This window comes from Heteronotia binoei, chromosome 17, assembly GCF_032191835.1.
Source record: "Heteronotia binoei isolate CCM8104 ecotype False Entrance Well chromosome 17, APGP_CSIRO_Hbin_v1, whole genome shotgun sequence".
In the NCBI taxonomy this organism is placed as follows: domain Eukaryota; kingdom Metazoa; phylum Chordata; class Lepidosauria; order Squamata; family Gekkonidae; genus Heteronotia; species Heteronotia binoei.
Genome location: NC_083239.1, coordinates 52865152 through 52879847, shown reverse-complemented (window position 1 = coordinate 52879847; position 14696 = coordinate 52865152). Strand labels below are relative to the sequence as shown.

At 48.9% G+C, this 14696-nt stretch overlaps 1 protein-coding gene across 1 annotated transcript; it reads left to right on the top strand.

Moving 5' to 3' along the window:
- The first annotated feature begins 7085 nt into the window (after positions 1–7085).
- Positions 7086–13878, top strand: LOC132585903 (NTPase KAP family P-loop domain-containing protein 1-like). The gene is made up of 3 exons (XM_060257779.1): positions 7086–7143; positions 8634–8765; positions 12209–13878. Exons 1-3 carry the CDS (start codon positions 7086–7088, stop codon positions 13876–13878), a joined length of 1860 nt encoding a protein of 619 aa, XP_060113762.1.
- Positions 13879–14696: the final 818 nt, after the last annotated feature.

Sequence of the window (14696 nt, the reverse complement as noted above, 5' to 3'; positions counted from 1 at the left end):
GCAGCCAAGAGGCGGCAGCAGCGCAGGGGAGGGCGAGGCAGGCCAGGAGCATGGCGAGCTGCGAATCCGGGCCCTTCTAGGACCCAGACTTGTGGCTCGCCACGCCCCTGGCCCGCCTCCACCCCCTCTCCCCTTCCACCCCAGAGGCGGAGCGGGTGAGGCTGCCGCGCCTCTGCCGCCTCTTCTCTGGTTTCCGTGGCTGCTCCTCCGAGATGGGCTCAGCCTGAGCCCATCTCGGAGGAGCAGCCACGGCGAGCGGAGAAGAGGCGGCAGCAGCGGGGCGGCTCGCCACGCTCCCCGGCGCCGTTTCCCCCTCCCCCCTAGCTCCACCCCAGTGTCTCCTGGCTCCACCCCCAAAGTCTCCTGGCTCCACCCCCAAAGTCTTTGGACTTGGCAACCCTACAGCCAGCCCAAGCAGGCCTCACTCTCCTGGGGCCGCCCCCCGCCCCAGTCAAAAAGCCAGCAAGCCACCCACCACCCAAAATCACATTAGAAGTGGAGAAAGGGTGGCAGGGCTTCTCCAGGGGTTAATGAGGGCTGCTGGGAGTGTGGCAAAGCCCCTGGTGGCTGGTTGGCTGCCCGCTCTCCTAATCCAGGGATTATTGTGCAGCTGCACCTACTATTCAATGGACAAGAGAGGTGGGGAGGAAGAGGGGGAACCCTCAGAAAGGTTCAGGAGCTGTGCTCCTTGTGAGCTCCTGCTGAATCTGAGGCCCGCAAATCACACTCACAGATCTGGGGGTGGCAATAAAGGAAGTGGCCCCTTTTTATACTGCACGTGTAGATGGTTTTTACTTGGGGGCGTAGAGAGTTAGATCCATTGGATCTTCCCTCAACACCTGAGCCTTCCCTGTCGCACCGTGGGAACTCTCCTTGCATCGGGAAGGAATGGATCCGTAGGACCCTACTAGGATTGCCAAGTCCAATTCAAGAAATATCTGGGGACTTTGGGGGTGGAGCCAGGAGACATTAGGGGTGGAGCCAAGATCAAGGCTGTGACAAGCATAATTGAACTCCAAAGGGAGTTCTGGCCATCACATTTAAAGGGACGGCACACCTTTTCAATGCCTTCCTTCCATAGGAAATAATGAAGGATAGAGGCACCTTCTTTTGGGGCTCATAGAATTGGACCCCCTGGTCCAATCTTTTTGAAACTTGGGGGGTATTTTGGGGAGAGGCACTAGATGCTATACTGAAAATTTGGTGCCTCTACCCCAAAAAACAGCCCCCCCAGAGCCCCAGATACCCGCGGATCAATTCTCCATGATTTTCTATGGGAATACATCTCCATAGGGAATAATAGAGTTCCCAGCAGACATTTCCCTCCCCTCCCCCGCTTTCTGACGACCCTGAAGTGGGGGAAGGGCCTCTAAACCGGGGGATCCCCTGCCCTCACCTGGGGATTGGCAACCCTGGACCCCACCCATATGTTCCTAGTCATTACGAGTCCGCAACAATTAATCACAAGCACTCTTCAGACACAATGGATTTTGCAGAGGAACCACTAGTACCTCGAGGCAGAGGGACTGGAACTTTGTTGCATGCTAACCTCTTTTCCTACTCCTAAGTAACAGCAGTGTGCAAATGGGACTGGTGTTCAGTTGATTAGTTTGCTAGCTACTGGAATTCAGCTTTGCAAACATAAAGTTATGCATATTCCTAATGGGGAAAAGAAGGTTGGTGGTCCAGCAAGGATTGTTTGTATACGCAAAGCTGCTGCCTTTGCCAGACTGATATAAAAGAAAACGTACAATCCAAATAAAGGTTCCAGGTTAACAGTCCACCCCCCCCTCACACCTAATTCTCCTGCTCAAAAGTCCTTGAATTATTTCTCAGGCTGCAGCGTTACTTCCTTCAAGGTCGCATTCCAACTCAGACGGCTTTTGTTGGTCCCTTTTCCGTTACCAGGGAGACAAGATGAGGCCCCAGCTTCCCACCATGGTTTACCCTCCATGGTGGCGTCCCTTGTTGCCAGTACTATTCTACATAACACCTTAAAGAACGTAACGAGCATATCTAAGGATTAGTGAAGAATACCGATATTCGAATACATGGGTTAGTACAGTTAAGAGAGCCCTGTGGCGCAGAGTGGTAAAGCTGCAAGCCGCAGCCCTCCATTTGCAAGACCTGAGCAAGGATGTTCACCAGAAGACATTTGGAGGGCATTCCATGTAGGTAGATCCAAGGAGTCAGCCATGTTGGTCTGAAGTAGAAGACCAAAATAGGAGTCCAGTTGCACCTAGATTTATTCAGAACGTCAGCTTTCGTGTGCTCTCTAAGCATACTGGAGAGCATACTGGAGAGCCAGTTTGGTGTAGTGGTTAAGTGTGCGGACTCTTATCTGGGAGAGCCGGGTTTGATTCCCCCACTCCTCCACTTGCACCTGCTAGCATGGCCTTGGGTCAGCCTTATCTCTGGTAGGAGTTGTCCTTGAAAGGGCAGCTGCTGTGAGAGCCCTCTCCAGCCCCACCCACCTCACAGGGTGTCTGTTGTGGGGGAGGAAGGTAAAGGAGATTGTGAGCCGCTCTGAGACTCTTCGGAGTGGAAGGCGGGATATAAATCCAATATCTTCTTCTACTTCATCAGACGAGGAATCCGGTACAGTGAGCAAAGCCACACATAGCTGGTAGGCAGCGGCTCAGAATGCAAACTGGTACAAATTTAAGAGCCAATGACAGAATAGTCAAATTAACAAATTGAGCAGACCTTTGATCTGAGTAGCATGAGCATGCGAAAGCAACAAAACAGTAATATGTCAAAACATTCTCGCATTTTGACATATTACCGTTTTATTGATTTCGCATGCTCATGCTACTCAGATCAAAGGTTTGCTCAATTTGTTAATTTGACTGTTCTGTCGTTGAATCTTAAATTTATACCAGTTTGCACTCTGAGCCGCTGCCTACCAGTTACGTGTGGCTTTGCTCACTGTACCGGATTCCTCGTCTGATGAAGTGTGATTAGAGAGCACATGAAAGCTGACGTTCTGAATAAAACTTGGTTGGTCTTAAAGGTGCAAACTTGACTCCTGTTTTGGAGGGCACTAATTCATAGGGTCGGAAGCAAGTTGGAAGTGAGTGGACGGCACTTCAAACACACTCAGCAATGGGGGTAATAACTGGAAAAAGGAAACCGACTTCCTTTGGAGGCAGCGACATTGCATGAGTCAAACCAAGAAATCCACAAGTTAGATGGCCATAAAGATAAACAAGAATTTTATGGTGTGCTCTTGGATGATTTTTGTTTTTAAACAATGCTGTGGGGACTATCGTATAAAGTTTCACAGCGGAGCCGCTTCCTTCTGCCAACGATAGTTGATTCTGCAGTGACCTTTGCTCACAGCCCTGGAGTACTGGCTTCCTTACACACCGGTAAACCAAAAATGATACTTTGCAGGATTCTGGGTTGGATGGGAACTGCTGAGAGGGCCGGACCATACCTAGCCACACCCCATATGTATATGTCACGCCGTTCTGTGGCAGAAGTCAATATCCAAAGTTACTCCTCTTCGACACCATCTACCGCAAGTCGTCCCCATGAGCGGCACGGAGGAATTCTGGTAAATTCTAGCCCATCAAGTAAGTAAAAATATACATATGTATATATGATCAATGACAGAGAGATTGACAGAAAGATAGAACTTCTCTTTCCTATCTGATGATGATGATATTGGATTCATATCCCGCCCTCCACTCAGAGTCTCAGAGCAGCTCACAATCTCCTTTACCTTCCTCCCCCACAACTGACACCCTGTGAAGTGGGTGGGGCTGAGAGAGCTCTCACAGCAGCTGCCCTTTCAAGGACAGAGTCTCAGAGCAGTCTACAATCTCCTTTACCTTCCTCCCCCACAACAGACACCCTGTGAGGTGGGTGGGGCTGAGAGAGCTCGCACAGCAGCTGCCCTTTCAAGGACAATCTCTGCCAGAGCTATCGCTAACCTAAGGCCATTCCAGCAGGTGCAAGTGGAGGAGTGGGGAATCAAACCCGGTTCTCCCAGATAAGAGTCCATGCACTTAACCACTACACCAAACTGGCTCTTATCTCTGGAGATAACTTACGAATCTTGGATGGTCTAGATCAGGATCAGTGGGAGTGACGGTGGCTCAGTGGTAGAGCATCTGCTTGGTAAGCAGAAGGTCCCAGGTTCAATCCCCGGCATCTCCAACTCAAAAGGGTCCAGGCAAATAGGCATGAAAAACCTCAGCTTGAGAACCTGGAGAGCTGCTGCCAGTCTGAGTAGACAAGACTGACTTTGATGGACTCAGGAGGGTCTGATTCAGTAGAAGGCAGCTTCAGATGTTCACAGATGTTCAAAGTGTGAGTATAAGCATGAGTCAGTCCCAGTGGGATTATTTTAAGAACTACAGCTAGGAGCGTAACCAGAGTCCACCCTGAGTGCCCCCCTTTCCAGGTCAAACACAAGAATCTGCTTCATATTGAATCAGACCCTTGATCCATCAATGTCAGTATTGTCTACTCAGACTGGCAGCCGCTCTCCAGGGTCTCAGGTGGTGGTCTTTTTTTATCACCTGCCACCTTATCTTTTTAACCGGGAATGCCAGGGATTGAACCTGGGACCTTCTGTATGCAAAGCAGATGTTCTACCACTGAGCCACCGCTCCTATCTTAATTTTTTTTAACAATGCCACGAAGGAATATCATAGAAAGTTTCACAGGTCAATGCAAATCCTGCATTTAAAATGCATGTGTGAAATACAGAGAACTGTCATCCATCTATTTTGCATGCATTACTTGAAAGAACTGTGTGGGCTGGCTTTGTTTGTGCGCAGGGTCCACTTTGGGGGGCAAATCTTCTGTGCCTTTACCAGCTGCATGCCCGTTTGCGATGGATCGGGGCAAATGTTCACCCATCGCTGCACTTCCTTGCCAGAAAGGAATAACGCTGTTGAATTTCTGACTGTCATGTTGATGGGGTGTGAACTGGCAGAGACTGACCAAGAGAAAGATCTTGGGGTCATGGTAGATAACTCACTGAAAAAGTCAAGACAGTGTGCGTCTGCAATAAAAAGGCCAACGCCATGCTGGGAATTATTAGGAAGGGAATTGAAAACAAATCAGCCAGTATCATAATGCCCCTGTATAAATCGATGGTGTGGTCTCATTTGGAGTACTGTGTGCACTTCTGGTCGCCGTACCTCAAAAAGGATATTATAGCATTGGAGAAAGTCCAGAAAAGGGCAACTAGAATGATTAAAGGGCTGGAACACTTTCCCTACGAAGAAAGGTTGAAACGCTTGGGGCTCCTTCAGCTTGGAGAAACGTCGACTGCGGGGTGACATGATAGAGGTTTACAAGATAATGCATGGGATTGAGAAAGTAGAGAAAGAGGTACTTTTCTCCCTTTCTCACAATACAAGAACTCGTGGGCATTCGATGAAATTGCTGAGCAGACGGGTTAAAATGGATAAAAGGAAGTACTTCTTCACCCAAAGGGTGATTAACCTGTGGAATTCACTGCCACAGGAGGTGGTGGCGGCCACAAGCATGGCCACCTTCAAGAGGGGTTTAGATAAAAATATGGAGCAGAGGTCCATCAGTGGCTATTAGCCACAGTGTGTGTGTATATATATATAAATTTTTTTGGCCACTGTGTGACACAGAGTGTTGGACTTGATGGGCCATTGGCCTGATCCAACATGGCTTCTCTTATGTTCTTATGTGACACAGAGTGTTGGACTTGATGGGCCATTGGCCTGATCCAACATGTCTTCTCTTATGTTCTTATGTCCCTGTTCAAATGACAGAAAGATAAGGGGGGCAGAATCGCACCTGCATCAGAGGAGAGGGGAAAGTAGTGTCTGCAGTACAGTTGCGTAGACACACCCACAACCTTGACCACTGAGAATAAAGATTGTAACAAAAGATAGATTTAGGTGAGCATCCGTGCTGGTCAGAAGCAGCAGAACAAATATTGACTCTAGTGGCATCTTGAAGACTAACAAAGTTATATTGTGAGTATAAGCTTTTGCGTGCGTGTGTGCCCACTTCTTCGGAGACATTGGAACAGAAGTCACCAACTTCAGGTAGAGGGTGGGAGAGCAACTAAATGTAATGGTTGGTGACTTCTGTTTCATTTGTTGGTCTTAAAGGTGTCACTGGAATCAAAGGTTGTCTGACTGCAACAAAACTCAGTTTTGCCCCCACAGGATGAGAAGACTTCCCCCGTCAGAATCTGTGAATTTTGCCATTTGTCCTTTGCAGTCTAGGGATTGATACAGGTAACAAAAGGCAAGGACGGGGATGAAATAATGATACCACTCCAGCCCCCCTGTTCTGTTCCCTACCGCCAGTGCCATTCGAGGGGCAAGAGGAGAAAGTGTCCGGTTAGCTGTGGGACAGTCTTTGTTACAGACATGCGTTGTTCAACTGCCCTCACCAGTTTGGTGTAGTGGTTAAGTGTGTGGACTCTTATCTGGGAGAACCGGGTTTGATTCCCCACTCCTCCACTTGCAGCTGCTAGCATGGCCTTGGGTCAGCCAGAGCTCTGGCAGAGTTGTCCTTGAAAGGACAGCTGCTGTGAGAGCCCTCTCCAGCCCCACCCACCTCACAGAGTGTCTGTTGTGGGGGAGGAAGGTAAAGGAGATTGTGAGCCACTCTGAGACACTTCGGAGTGGAGGGCGGGATATAAATCCAATATCTTCACCTACCTCACAGGGTGTCTGTTGGGGGGGAGGAAGGGAAAGGAGATTGTGAGCCGCTCTGAGACTCTTCGGAGTGGAGGGCGGGATATAAATCCAATATCTTCATCTACCTCACAGGGTGTCTGTTGTGGGGGAGGAAGGGAAAGGAGATTGTCAGCCGCTCTGAGACTCTCCGGAGTGGAGGGTGGGATATAAATCCAATATCTTCATCTACCTCACAGGGTGTCTGTTGTGGGGGAGGAAGGGAAAGGAGATTGTGAGCCGCTCTGAGACTCTTCGGAGTGGAGGGCGGGATATAAATCCAATAGCTTCTTCTTCTTCTCTTCTTCACAGCAACAATCTACAGAACCTTGTTGCTCATTCATGTGCCTTTTGGGCAGAGTCCGGCAGCCGGAGAGCTTGGCCTATTCATATGCTGAGAGAATGAGTCAGGAAAGTTACTCTGTACTCCAGGTGAAAACTGCAGGTGAAGAAGATGAAGGTCTGTAAAATAATGACCAAATCAACTATTCTGTACATTATGGCAAGGCAGCTCATGGGCAACCTGAATATATTTCCTTGGAACAGCTTACATAGCAGCTTCATACAGCCTCACCCTCTGTGCCCTGTTGTTGGCTGTCCAGAGGAACCGGGTGGCCATTGTATGAGATGGGATGCTGGAACAGATAGACCACTGGTCATATCCAACAGAGCTCTTCTTATGTTCTTATGAAGGCCTCAGCCTCTGTGCCCTGTTGTTGGCCTCCAGAGGAACTAGTTGGCTGCTGTGTGAGACAGGAGGCTGGACGAGATGGACCCTCATTGGTCTTATCCAGCAGGGCTCTTCTGATGTTCTTCTCAGGGGAAGACCTCAGCCTCTCTGCCCTGTTGCTGACCCTCTAGAGGAACTGGGTGGCTCCTGTGTGAGACAGGAGGCTGGACTAGATGGACCCTCATTGGTCTGATCCAGCAGGGCTCTTCTGATGTTCTTCTCAGGGGAAGGCCTCAGCCTCTCTGCCCTGTTGCTGACCCTCTAGAGGAACTAGTTGGCTGCTGTGTGAGACAGGAGGCTGGACCAGATGGACCCTCATTGGTCTGATCCAGCAGGGCTCTTCTGATGTTCTTCTCAGGAGAAGTCCTCGGCCTCTCTGCCCTGTTGCTGACCCTCTAAAGGAACTGGGTGGCTCCTGTGTGAGACAGGAGGCTGGACTAGATGGACCCTCATTGGTCTGATCCAGCAGGGCTCTTCTGATGTTCTTCTCAGGAGAAGTCCTCGGCCTCTCTGCCCTGTTGCTGACCCTCTAGAGGAACTGTTGGCCCCTGTGTGAGACAGGATGCTGGACCAGATGGACTCTCACTGGTCTGATCCAGCAGGGCTCTTCTGATGTTCTTCTCAGGGGAAGGCCTTTTGTTGGCCCTCCAGAGGAACGGGCTGGCCACTGCGTAAGACAGGATGCTGGGCTAGATGGACCCTCCCTGGTCTGATCCAGCAGGGCTCTTCTGATGTTCTTCTCAGGGGAAGGCCTCAGCCTCCATGCCCTGTTGTTGGCCCTCCAGAGGAACTGGCTGGCCACTGTGTGAGACAGGAGGCTGGACTAGACGGTCCCTCCCTGGTCTGATCCAGCAGGGCTCTTCTGATGTTCTCAGGGGAAGGCCTCAGCCTCTCTTCCCTGTTGGTGGCCCTCCAGAGGAACTGGTTGGCCACTGTATGAGGCAGGATGCTGGACTGGATGGACTCTCAGTGGTCTGATCCAGCAGGGCTTTTCTTGTATTCTCTAGAAGGGGCATTTAAAGTTACGGAAATGGTGCCAGAAGGAATCCCAGTCTGATTCCTATCCTATCAAGAAGCTATCCAGCAATATAAAGTTTCTCAGGAGGACCAATCATGGAGATTCCACCCTCCTACCTTTTGAGTCTCTTATGTTCAATGGCGCTTTTCTTCTCTTCTTCAAAATTCTGTTTTCTTTTGTGTTTTCTTATGTTTTACAAAAGACCAAAATACCAACGAAGACATTTATTGTGAAGCCTTAGCAGAAACTCTACATCATGTTGCCCTACCTGTGACGGTGGGACTTTTTGCCCCATGGGGGCGGAACAAGAGGGGCCTCTTAGGCAAAGTCGAAGGTAAGCACAGTCCCTTGTCATGATAATCATCCACCTTCACAGGGGGAACATCTTGATTCTGTTTCCCACTTAGGTTTCGACTGATGTAGGTATGATCTTGCTATTGTGGGTTTGCAATGCAATCTGGTAGATTCTTGCAAGAAATTAATCTCAGAAGTTAATATATGTTCCAAAAACTTCAGGATGCAGAAGCAATCTTCCAAAATGCCAAAACTCTATAAATCCAAGTTCAAAGGTGAGCAAACTATTCCTCATTCTGTCAGAACTTGGAGAACTTCAGACAAGACTCATTACTTTGTTTCAAAAGTATAAGGCGTTTATTGAGAACTGTGTTCAGGAAAGGTACAAGTTGACTCTGATAACTGATACGGCTATTGCCACATTTTTTATGCAGTGGTAACAGAAACAATAAAACCATTTCTCACACTCTAAGAGACAGTTGTCTGTTCCCAGGGTCTCTTATCTCCAAAGCGGAGGAAGAAGCCCTGCTGTGTTGCTCTGGCAGGCCAGCTTCAAAGGACACCTGCAGATGTTTTCCAGAGGCTATCAGTCACCCTTCAGTAATTACAGTTTGTTTGAAATGCAAAGGCATTTGGTTAGTAGGCATTGCTACAAGGACATGGGGTTAGTAGGCATTTACAATATGGAGTCGGTTATGCCAATATCATCAGGCTCAGCATATAGGACAGTCACAAGTTCTGACACATCCATCCTGGCAATGAACAGTCGACCTGAGATGTTTGTTTCACTCGTTGGCTTCTTCCCGGTCGGAATAGGAGAATATTAATACACAGAAGTCTCTAATTCATACAATCTCATATCACTACTGGCAACAATCTTTACTTAGGTGGACTCTCTGGCATTATACCCCATTGAAGTCCCTGATGTTCCCAGGCTCCACCCCCCCAAAACCTCCAGGTACTGAACATACGAAGCTGCCTTATACCGAATCAGATCCACCTTGGTCCATCAAAGTCAGTCTTGTCAATTCAGACTGGCAGTGGCTCTCCAGGGTCTCAAGCTGAGGTTTTTCATGCCTATTTGCCTGGACCCTTTTTAGTTGGAGATGCCGGGGATTGAACCTGGGACCTTCTGATTACCAAGCAGATGCTCTACCACTGAGCCACAGCCCCCTTCATGGTTCTCCAGGGTCTCAAGCTGAGGTTCTTCACGCCTACTTGCCTGGACCCTTTTGAGTTGGAGATGCTGGGGATTGAACCTGGGACCTTCTGCTTACCAAGCAGATGCTCTACCACTGAGCCACAGCCCCATTCATGGCTCTCCAGGGTCTCAAGCGGAGGTTTTTCACGCCTATTTGCCTGGACCCTTTTGAGTTGGAGATGCTGGGGATTGAACCTGGGACCGTCTGATTACCAAGCAGATGCTCTACCACTCAGCCACCACCCCTCCCCTATTTCTTGACTCAGAGCTGGCAGGCCTAAAGAGAGACAACCAAAGAAACCCTAGGGTAGCTATGCAAAAACAGGCAGGAGTTCTGTTCATCTCCTGCCTTGAAAAGCCTAAAAAACCTGCCATAAATTGGATGCGGCTCAACAGAACTTTCCACCAGCATTCACTTTGGTGATCTTTCCATGGGCCCAGGCCTCCTTTACACTACTATCCAATGTCTGGCTATTGATCCAAATTGTTCACTTAGTACCGGGGCTTTTTTTTATGTAGCAGGAACTCCTTTGTATATTAGGCCACACCCCCTCTTATGTAGCCGATCCTCCAAGAGTTTACAGGGCTCTTCTTACAGGGCCTACTGTAAGCTCCAGGAGGATTGGCTACATCGGAGGGGTGTGTGGCCTAATATGTAAAAAACCTGCTCGTTATGATTTGAAGCAGGGCTTTTTTGGAACAGAAATGCAGTTCTGGCTGGCTGGGCATCAGGGGATGCGGCTTAATAGGCAAACGAGTTTCTGTTGGGCTTTTTCTACAAAAGAAGCCCTTTTTTGAATTGACGCGAGGACTCAGATCCTAAGCTGTGCTTCTGCTTGCACTGAACTCCCATTTGAGGAGGCAAGAAGGATCCTGGAATGGGTTCTTCTTGTAGCCAGTTGCTTCCATGAGCCGAAGAGCGCCCAGCTCCGCAGATTGATGCTTTGCAGGGGGAAAATGACCCTTCAACAGGTGAACTGCAGAAGGAACAGAAACACAGCTTGGAATCCAAGTCAACTCACCAAAGCTGGGTGATACCAGTTGGTGGCAATGAAAAATCTTGCCGGACCGGTTGTAGCTGGGAAATCCTGTAAATCCTTCTGACTGCAATAAAACAGGGCGGAGAATCCATTTTGTTATGCAGGAAAAGATTGGCAGGTCATCTGTTTGGGTCATAACGTCCCATCCCGTTTTATGGCTGGGAGCTGTCCCATCATGCCTTCTAGACATGCCTTCTTGCGCCTGTTTGTTGATGTGTTGTACTGCCCTCAGTGTCACATTCTCGGGGTGCAGCAGGCAGGAGTCTAAAGCCGATCCAAAGTCAAAGTTCAAGAGTCACCACAGCAAAATCGCAAACCAGAAGCAGAAGTCAGTGTCCAAAGCCAAAGGGTCAGGGTGCCAAGGAATTCAAACCGGTCAGGAACTGGAATCAGGAAGGAGCGTGGATGCAAGCCAGGAAATCAGCTTGTTGCTTCCATGAGGTTTGCAAGACCCGGGTGTGAGTTATATGGGAGCCTCAATCAGCCTGCTCCCTGAGTGGCCGTAATTCTCCTAGAACTCGGGACTCAGAGAGCGGAAGCATTGGTGCACCTTGTGCCTGCGTTCTGCGAGTGTTTTCCAAAGATGGCTCCGCATTCTTGAGATGGGAGAGCCTGGAGGAGACTGTCAACAGTCGGTGCTGGTGCCTGGAATGTGGGGAAAGTGATTGATGGGCCAGCTGTTGGTTCTTCGGGTGAGGTGCTGGAAGGCTGGTCTGTTAACTCTTCCAGCTTCCTGGTCTGTTAACTCTTCCAGCTCCTCCTCCTCACAGCTCATGACACTCAGAGAGCCAGTTTGGTGTTGTGGTTAAGTGTGAAGACTCTTATCTGGGAGAACCGGGTTTGATTCCCCACTCCTCCACTTGCAGCTGCTGGAATGGCCTTGGGTTAGTCATAGCTCTTATAGGAGTTGTCCTTGAAAGGGCAGCTGCTGTGAAAGCCCTCTCAGCTCCACCCACCTCACAGGCTGTCTGTTATGGGGGGAGGAGATATAGGAGATTGTGAGCCGCTCTGAGTCTCTGATTCAGAGAGAAGGGCGGGGTATAAAACTGCAGTCCTTTTCTTCTTCTTTTATGCCATATTCTTTTATGATGTTTTATATTTTAGTCTGTAAGTATGTTAAATTTCTGCTGTAAGCCACCCTGAGCCCACCTGCGGGAAAGGGCGGGATATGAGTCTAAAAAATAAATTAAATTAAATCATATTCCTAGAGACTGACTCTGTGTGCCTTGCTTTCTGTTGCAGATGCCATGACCAGAAGAAGCGAAGTAAAAAAGGATGAGAAAAGTGGCAGAGGAAATAGGACTTCTCTGCTTTCCCTCATCTGGCACGTCATTTTTTATCTCCCTGTCTTCGATTCAATATCATTGGAAAGAGTTCAATACATCTTCATCAGCTTCGATGCCTGGGAGTACGTCGGATGTGACCATACCTGGGCCGGCCTCGTTACGACGCTGCTTGATGAAATTGAAGAGAAAAATAAAATCCTGTTCAGTCTGGTTAGGGCCTTTGGTGGAGAATCCTTTGAAGGGTTTGTACGACGGGGGGAAAAATGGGTTGCTAAACCATGGACCACATTTTTCTTTTGGGCTTTCTCAAGCGTCGTTATTGGTTTAACTCTGTGTACTGTGCTGCTGAAGGAAATTGCAGCGAACGAGTCCTGGAAGGAGACGGGATCCGTGACGGCAATAGTGACATTTGCTGTATTTAGTGTTCCTTTCATGGCGGTAGCCAAGAATTTCCTTTTCACAATGAAAAATAAGCTTCAGAATGATATGATGAGGAAGGACCTCAGTGCGCAGTTGGGCTTCATGCACTCGGTGAAAGAAGAAGTCAAAACCACCGTCAACTTCCTCCGCTTCATGGCACTCAAAGAGGACAGAGAGATCCGGGTGGTCTTAAAGATCACCAGCTTGGATTTATGCACGCCAGACAAGGTGGTGGCAGTCCTGGACGCCATCAACATTCTTCTTTGTGACCCAAACGCTCCGTTTATCTCCATCCTGGCTGCCGACCCAGGTGTCCTCGTGGAATGCATTCGATGGTCAAGTAATACCTGTAACAACGGCTACTTGTACTTGGACCACATCGTTTCCTTGCCCTTCTCTGTACCGCAGATGAGTCCGAGGGCCAAGTCACGGTTGCTCGAAGGGATTCTGAAAAACCAGTTGATGGAGGGTTCCGCTATAGATCCAGGGAAAGAATATCATGCAGAATGTGTAAGGAAGAACACTGGTAGGGTGTTAACAAGGAAAGAGATGGAGCATATCAGTTACTACCTACGCGATGGGGATTTCGATGCCTACTTACCGGGGAATTCAGTCCAGATGAGGCGGGTCGTGAACACCGTGCTGACCACGTGGACCATGATAAAAATGGGATTTCAACCCGATGGAGGAAACAAAATGAATGAAAAAGGTGACCGAGACAGAATTGAAGAGACCATCGATTGGGTTGTCCTTGCCAACTGTTGGCCTTGCCGTCTGAGCTGGATTTTGCAATGTGTGGAGGACGATGAGCAAAGAAGAAGACTTGAGGGAAGCCAGAAAAGCACTATTCGGGACAGCGTGGAAAATCCAGGAGGACACCAACAGGGGGAAAGGTCAGAGAGTAATGATAAATTACTGGACATTTATGAGGCCAATGCTCGGGAACTGGACAGGATGAAGTATAGCATCAGGAAGCTTTTGGAACTTGATGGAGACCCTGACCTTTTCCGAATCTTCTTGCAGAAGAGCCATTTTACAGTCGGGCGGGCCAGATATTTTTCTGACCTTCTCATCAATTTGGACTTCTCCCTAAAACGGCATTTTGAATTGCTCCGTGGTCTCAGCAGCATCACCAGGAAGAAGAAAACGGCAGATATCCCCTCACTGAGAAACACTGAGACGGACGACCAACTGCTGGACAATTGAAAAAAAGCTCTCTATTATTTTCTAGTGTTGTGTAACGGTTAAGATGCAGGCCTATAGTTGAGGAAAGCAAAGGTTTGGTGTAGTGGTTAAGCAAGTTTGGTGTAGTGATTAAGTGTGTGGGCTCTTATCTGGGAGAACCGGGTTTGATTCCCCGCTCCTCCACTTGCAGCTGCTGGAATGGCCTTGGGTCAGCCAGAGCTCTTGCAGAGGTTGTCCTTGAAAGGCTCTCCAACCCCACCCACCTCACAAGATGTCTGTTGTGGGGGGAGAAGATATAGGAGATTGTAAGCCTCTCTGAGATTCAGAGAGAAGGGCGGGGTATAAATCTGCGGTTTTCATGTCATCAAGCCTTGTGTCCTCCAATCCTTCTCCACCCCCATGGGGAAATGACATAAATTGGTACTTAAATGCCATCTGAATTAGACTGCGACTCATTGTTTTTAACTGTTTTAATTTGATTATAATAGATTAATCAGGGGTGTCAAACATGCATCCCGGGGGCCGAATTAGGCCTCTGGAGGGCCCCTATCAGCCCCCTGAGAAACTGGCTGTCATCTGCTTCCTTCTCCCTCTTTTGCTTCCTTCTGCATCTCAGCTTGCTTTGCCAGGGTCTCTCAATCGCACAACAGAGCTACAGAGCAAAATCTCTCTTCCTTCTATCTGAGGCTCCTCCCCCTCCTGGTCCCCTGGGGAGGGAAGGAAAGAGAAGAAGAAATTGGATTTATATCCCGCCCTCCACTCCGAAGAGTCTCAGAGTGGCTTACAATCTCCTTTCCCTTCCTCCCCCACAACAGACACCCTGTGAGGTGGGTGGGGCT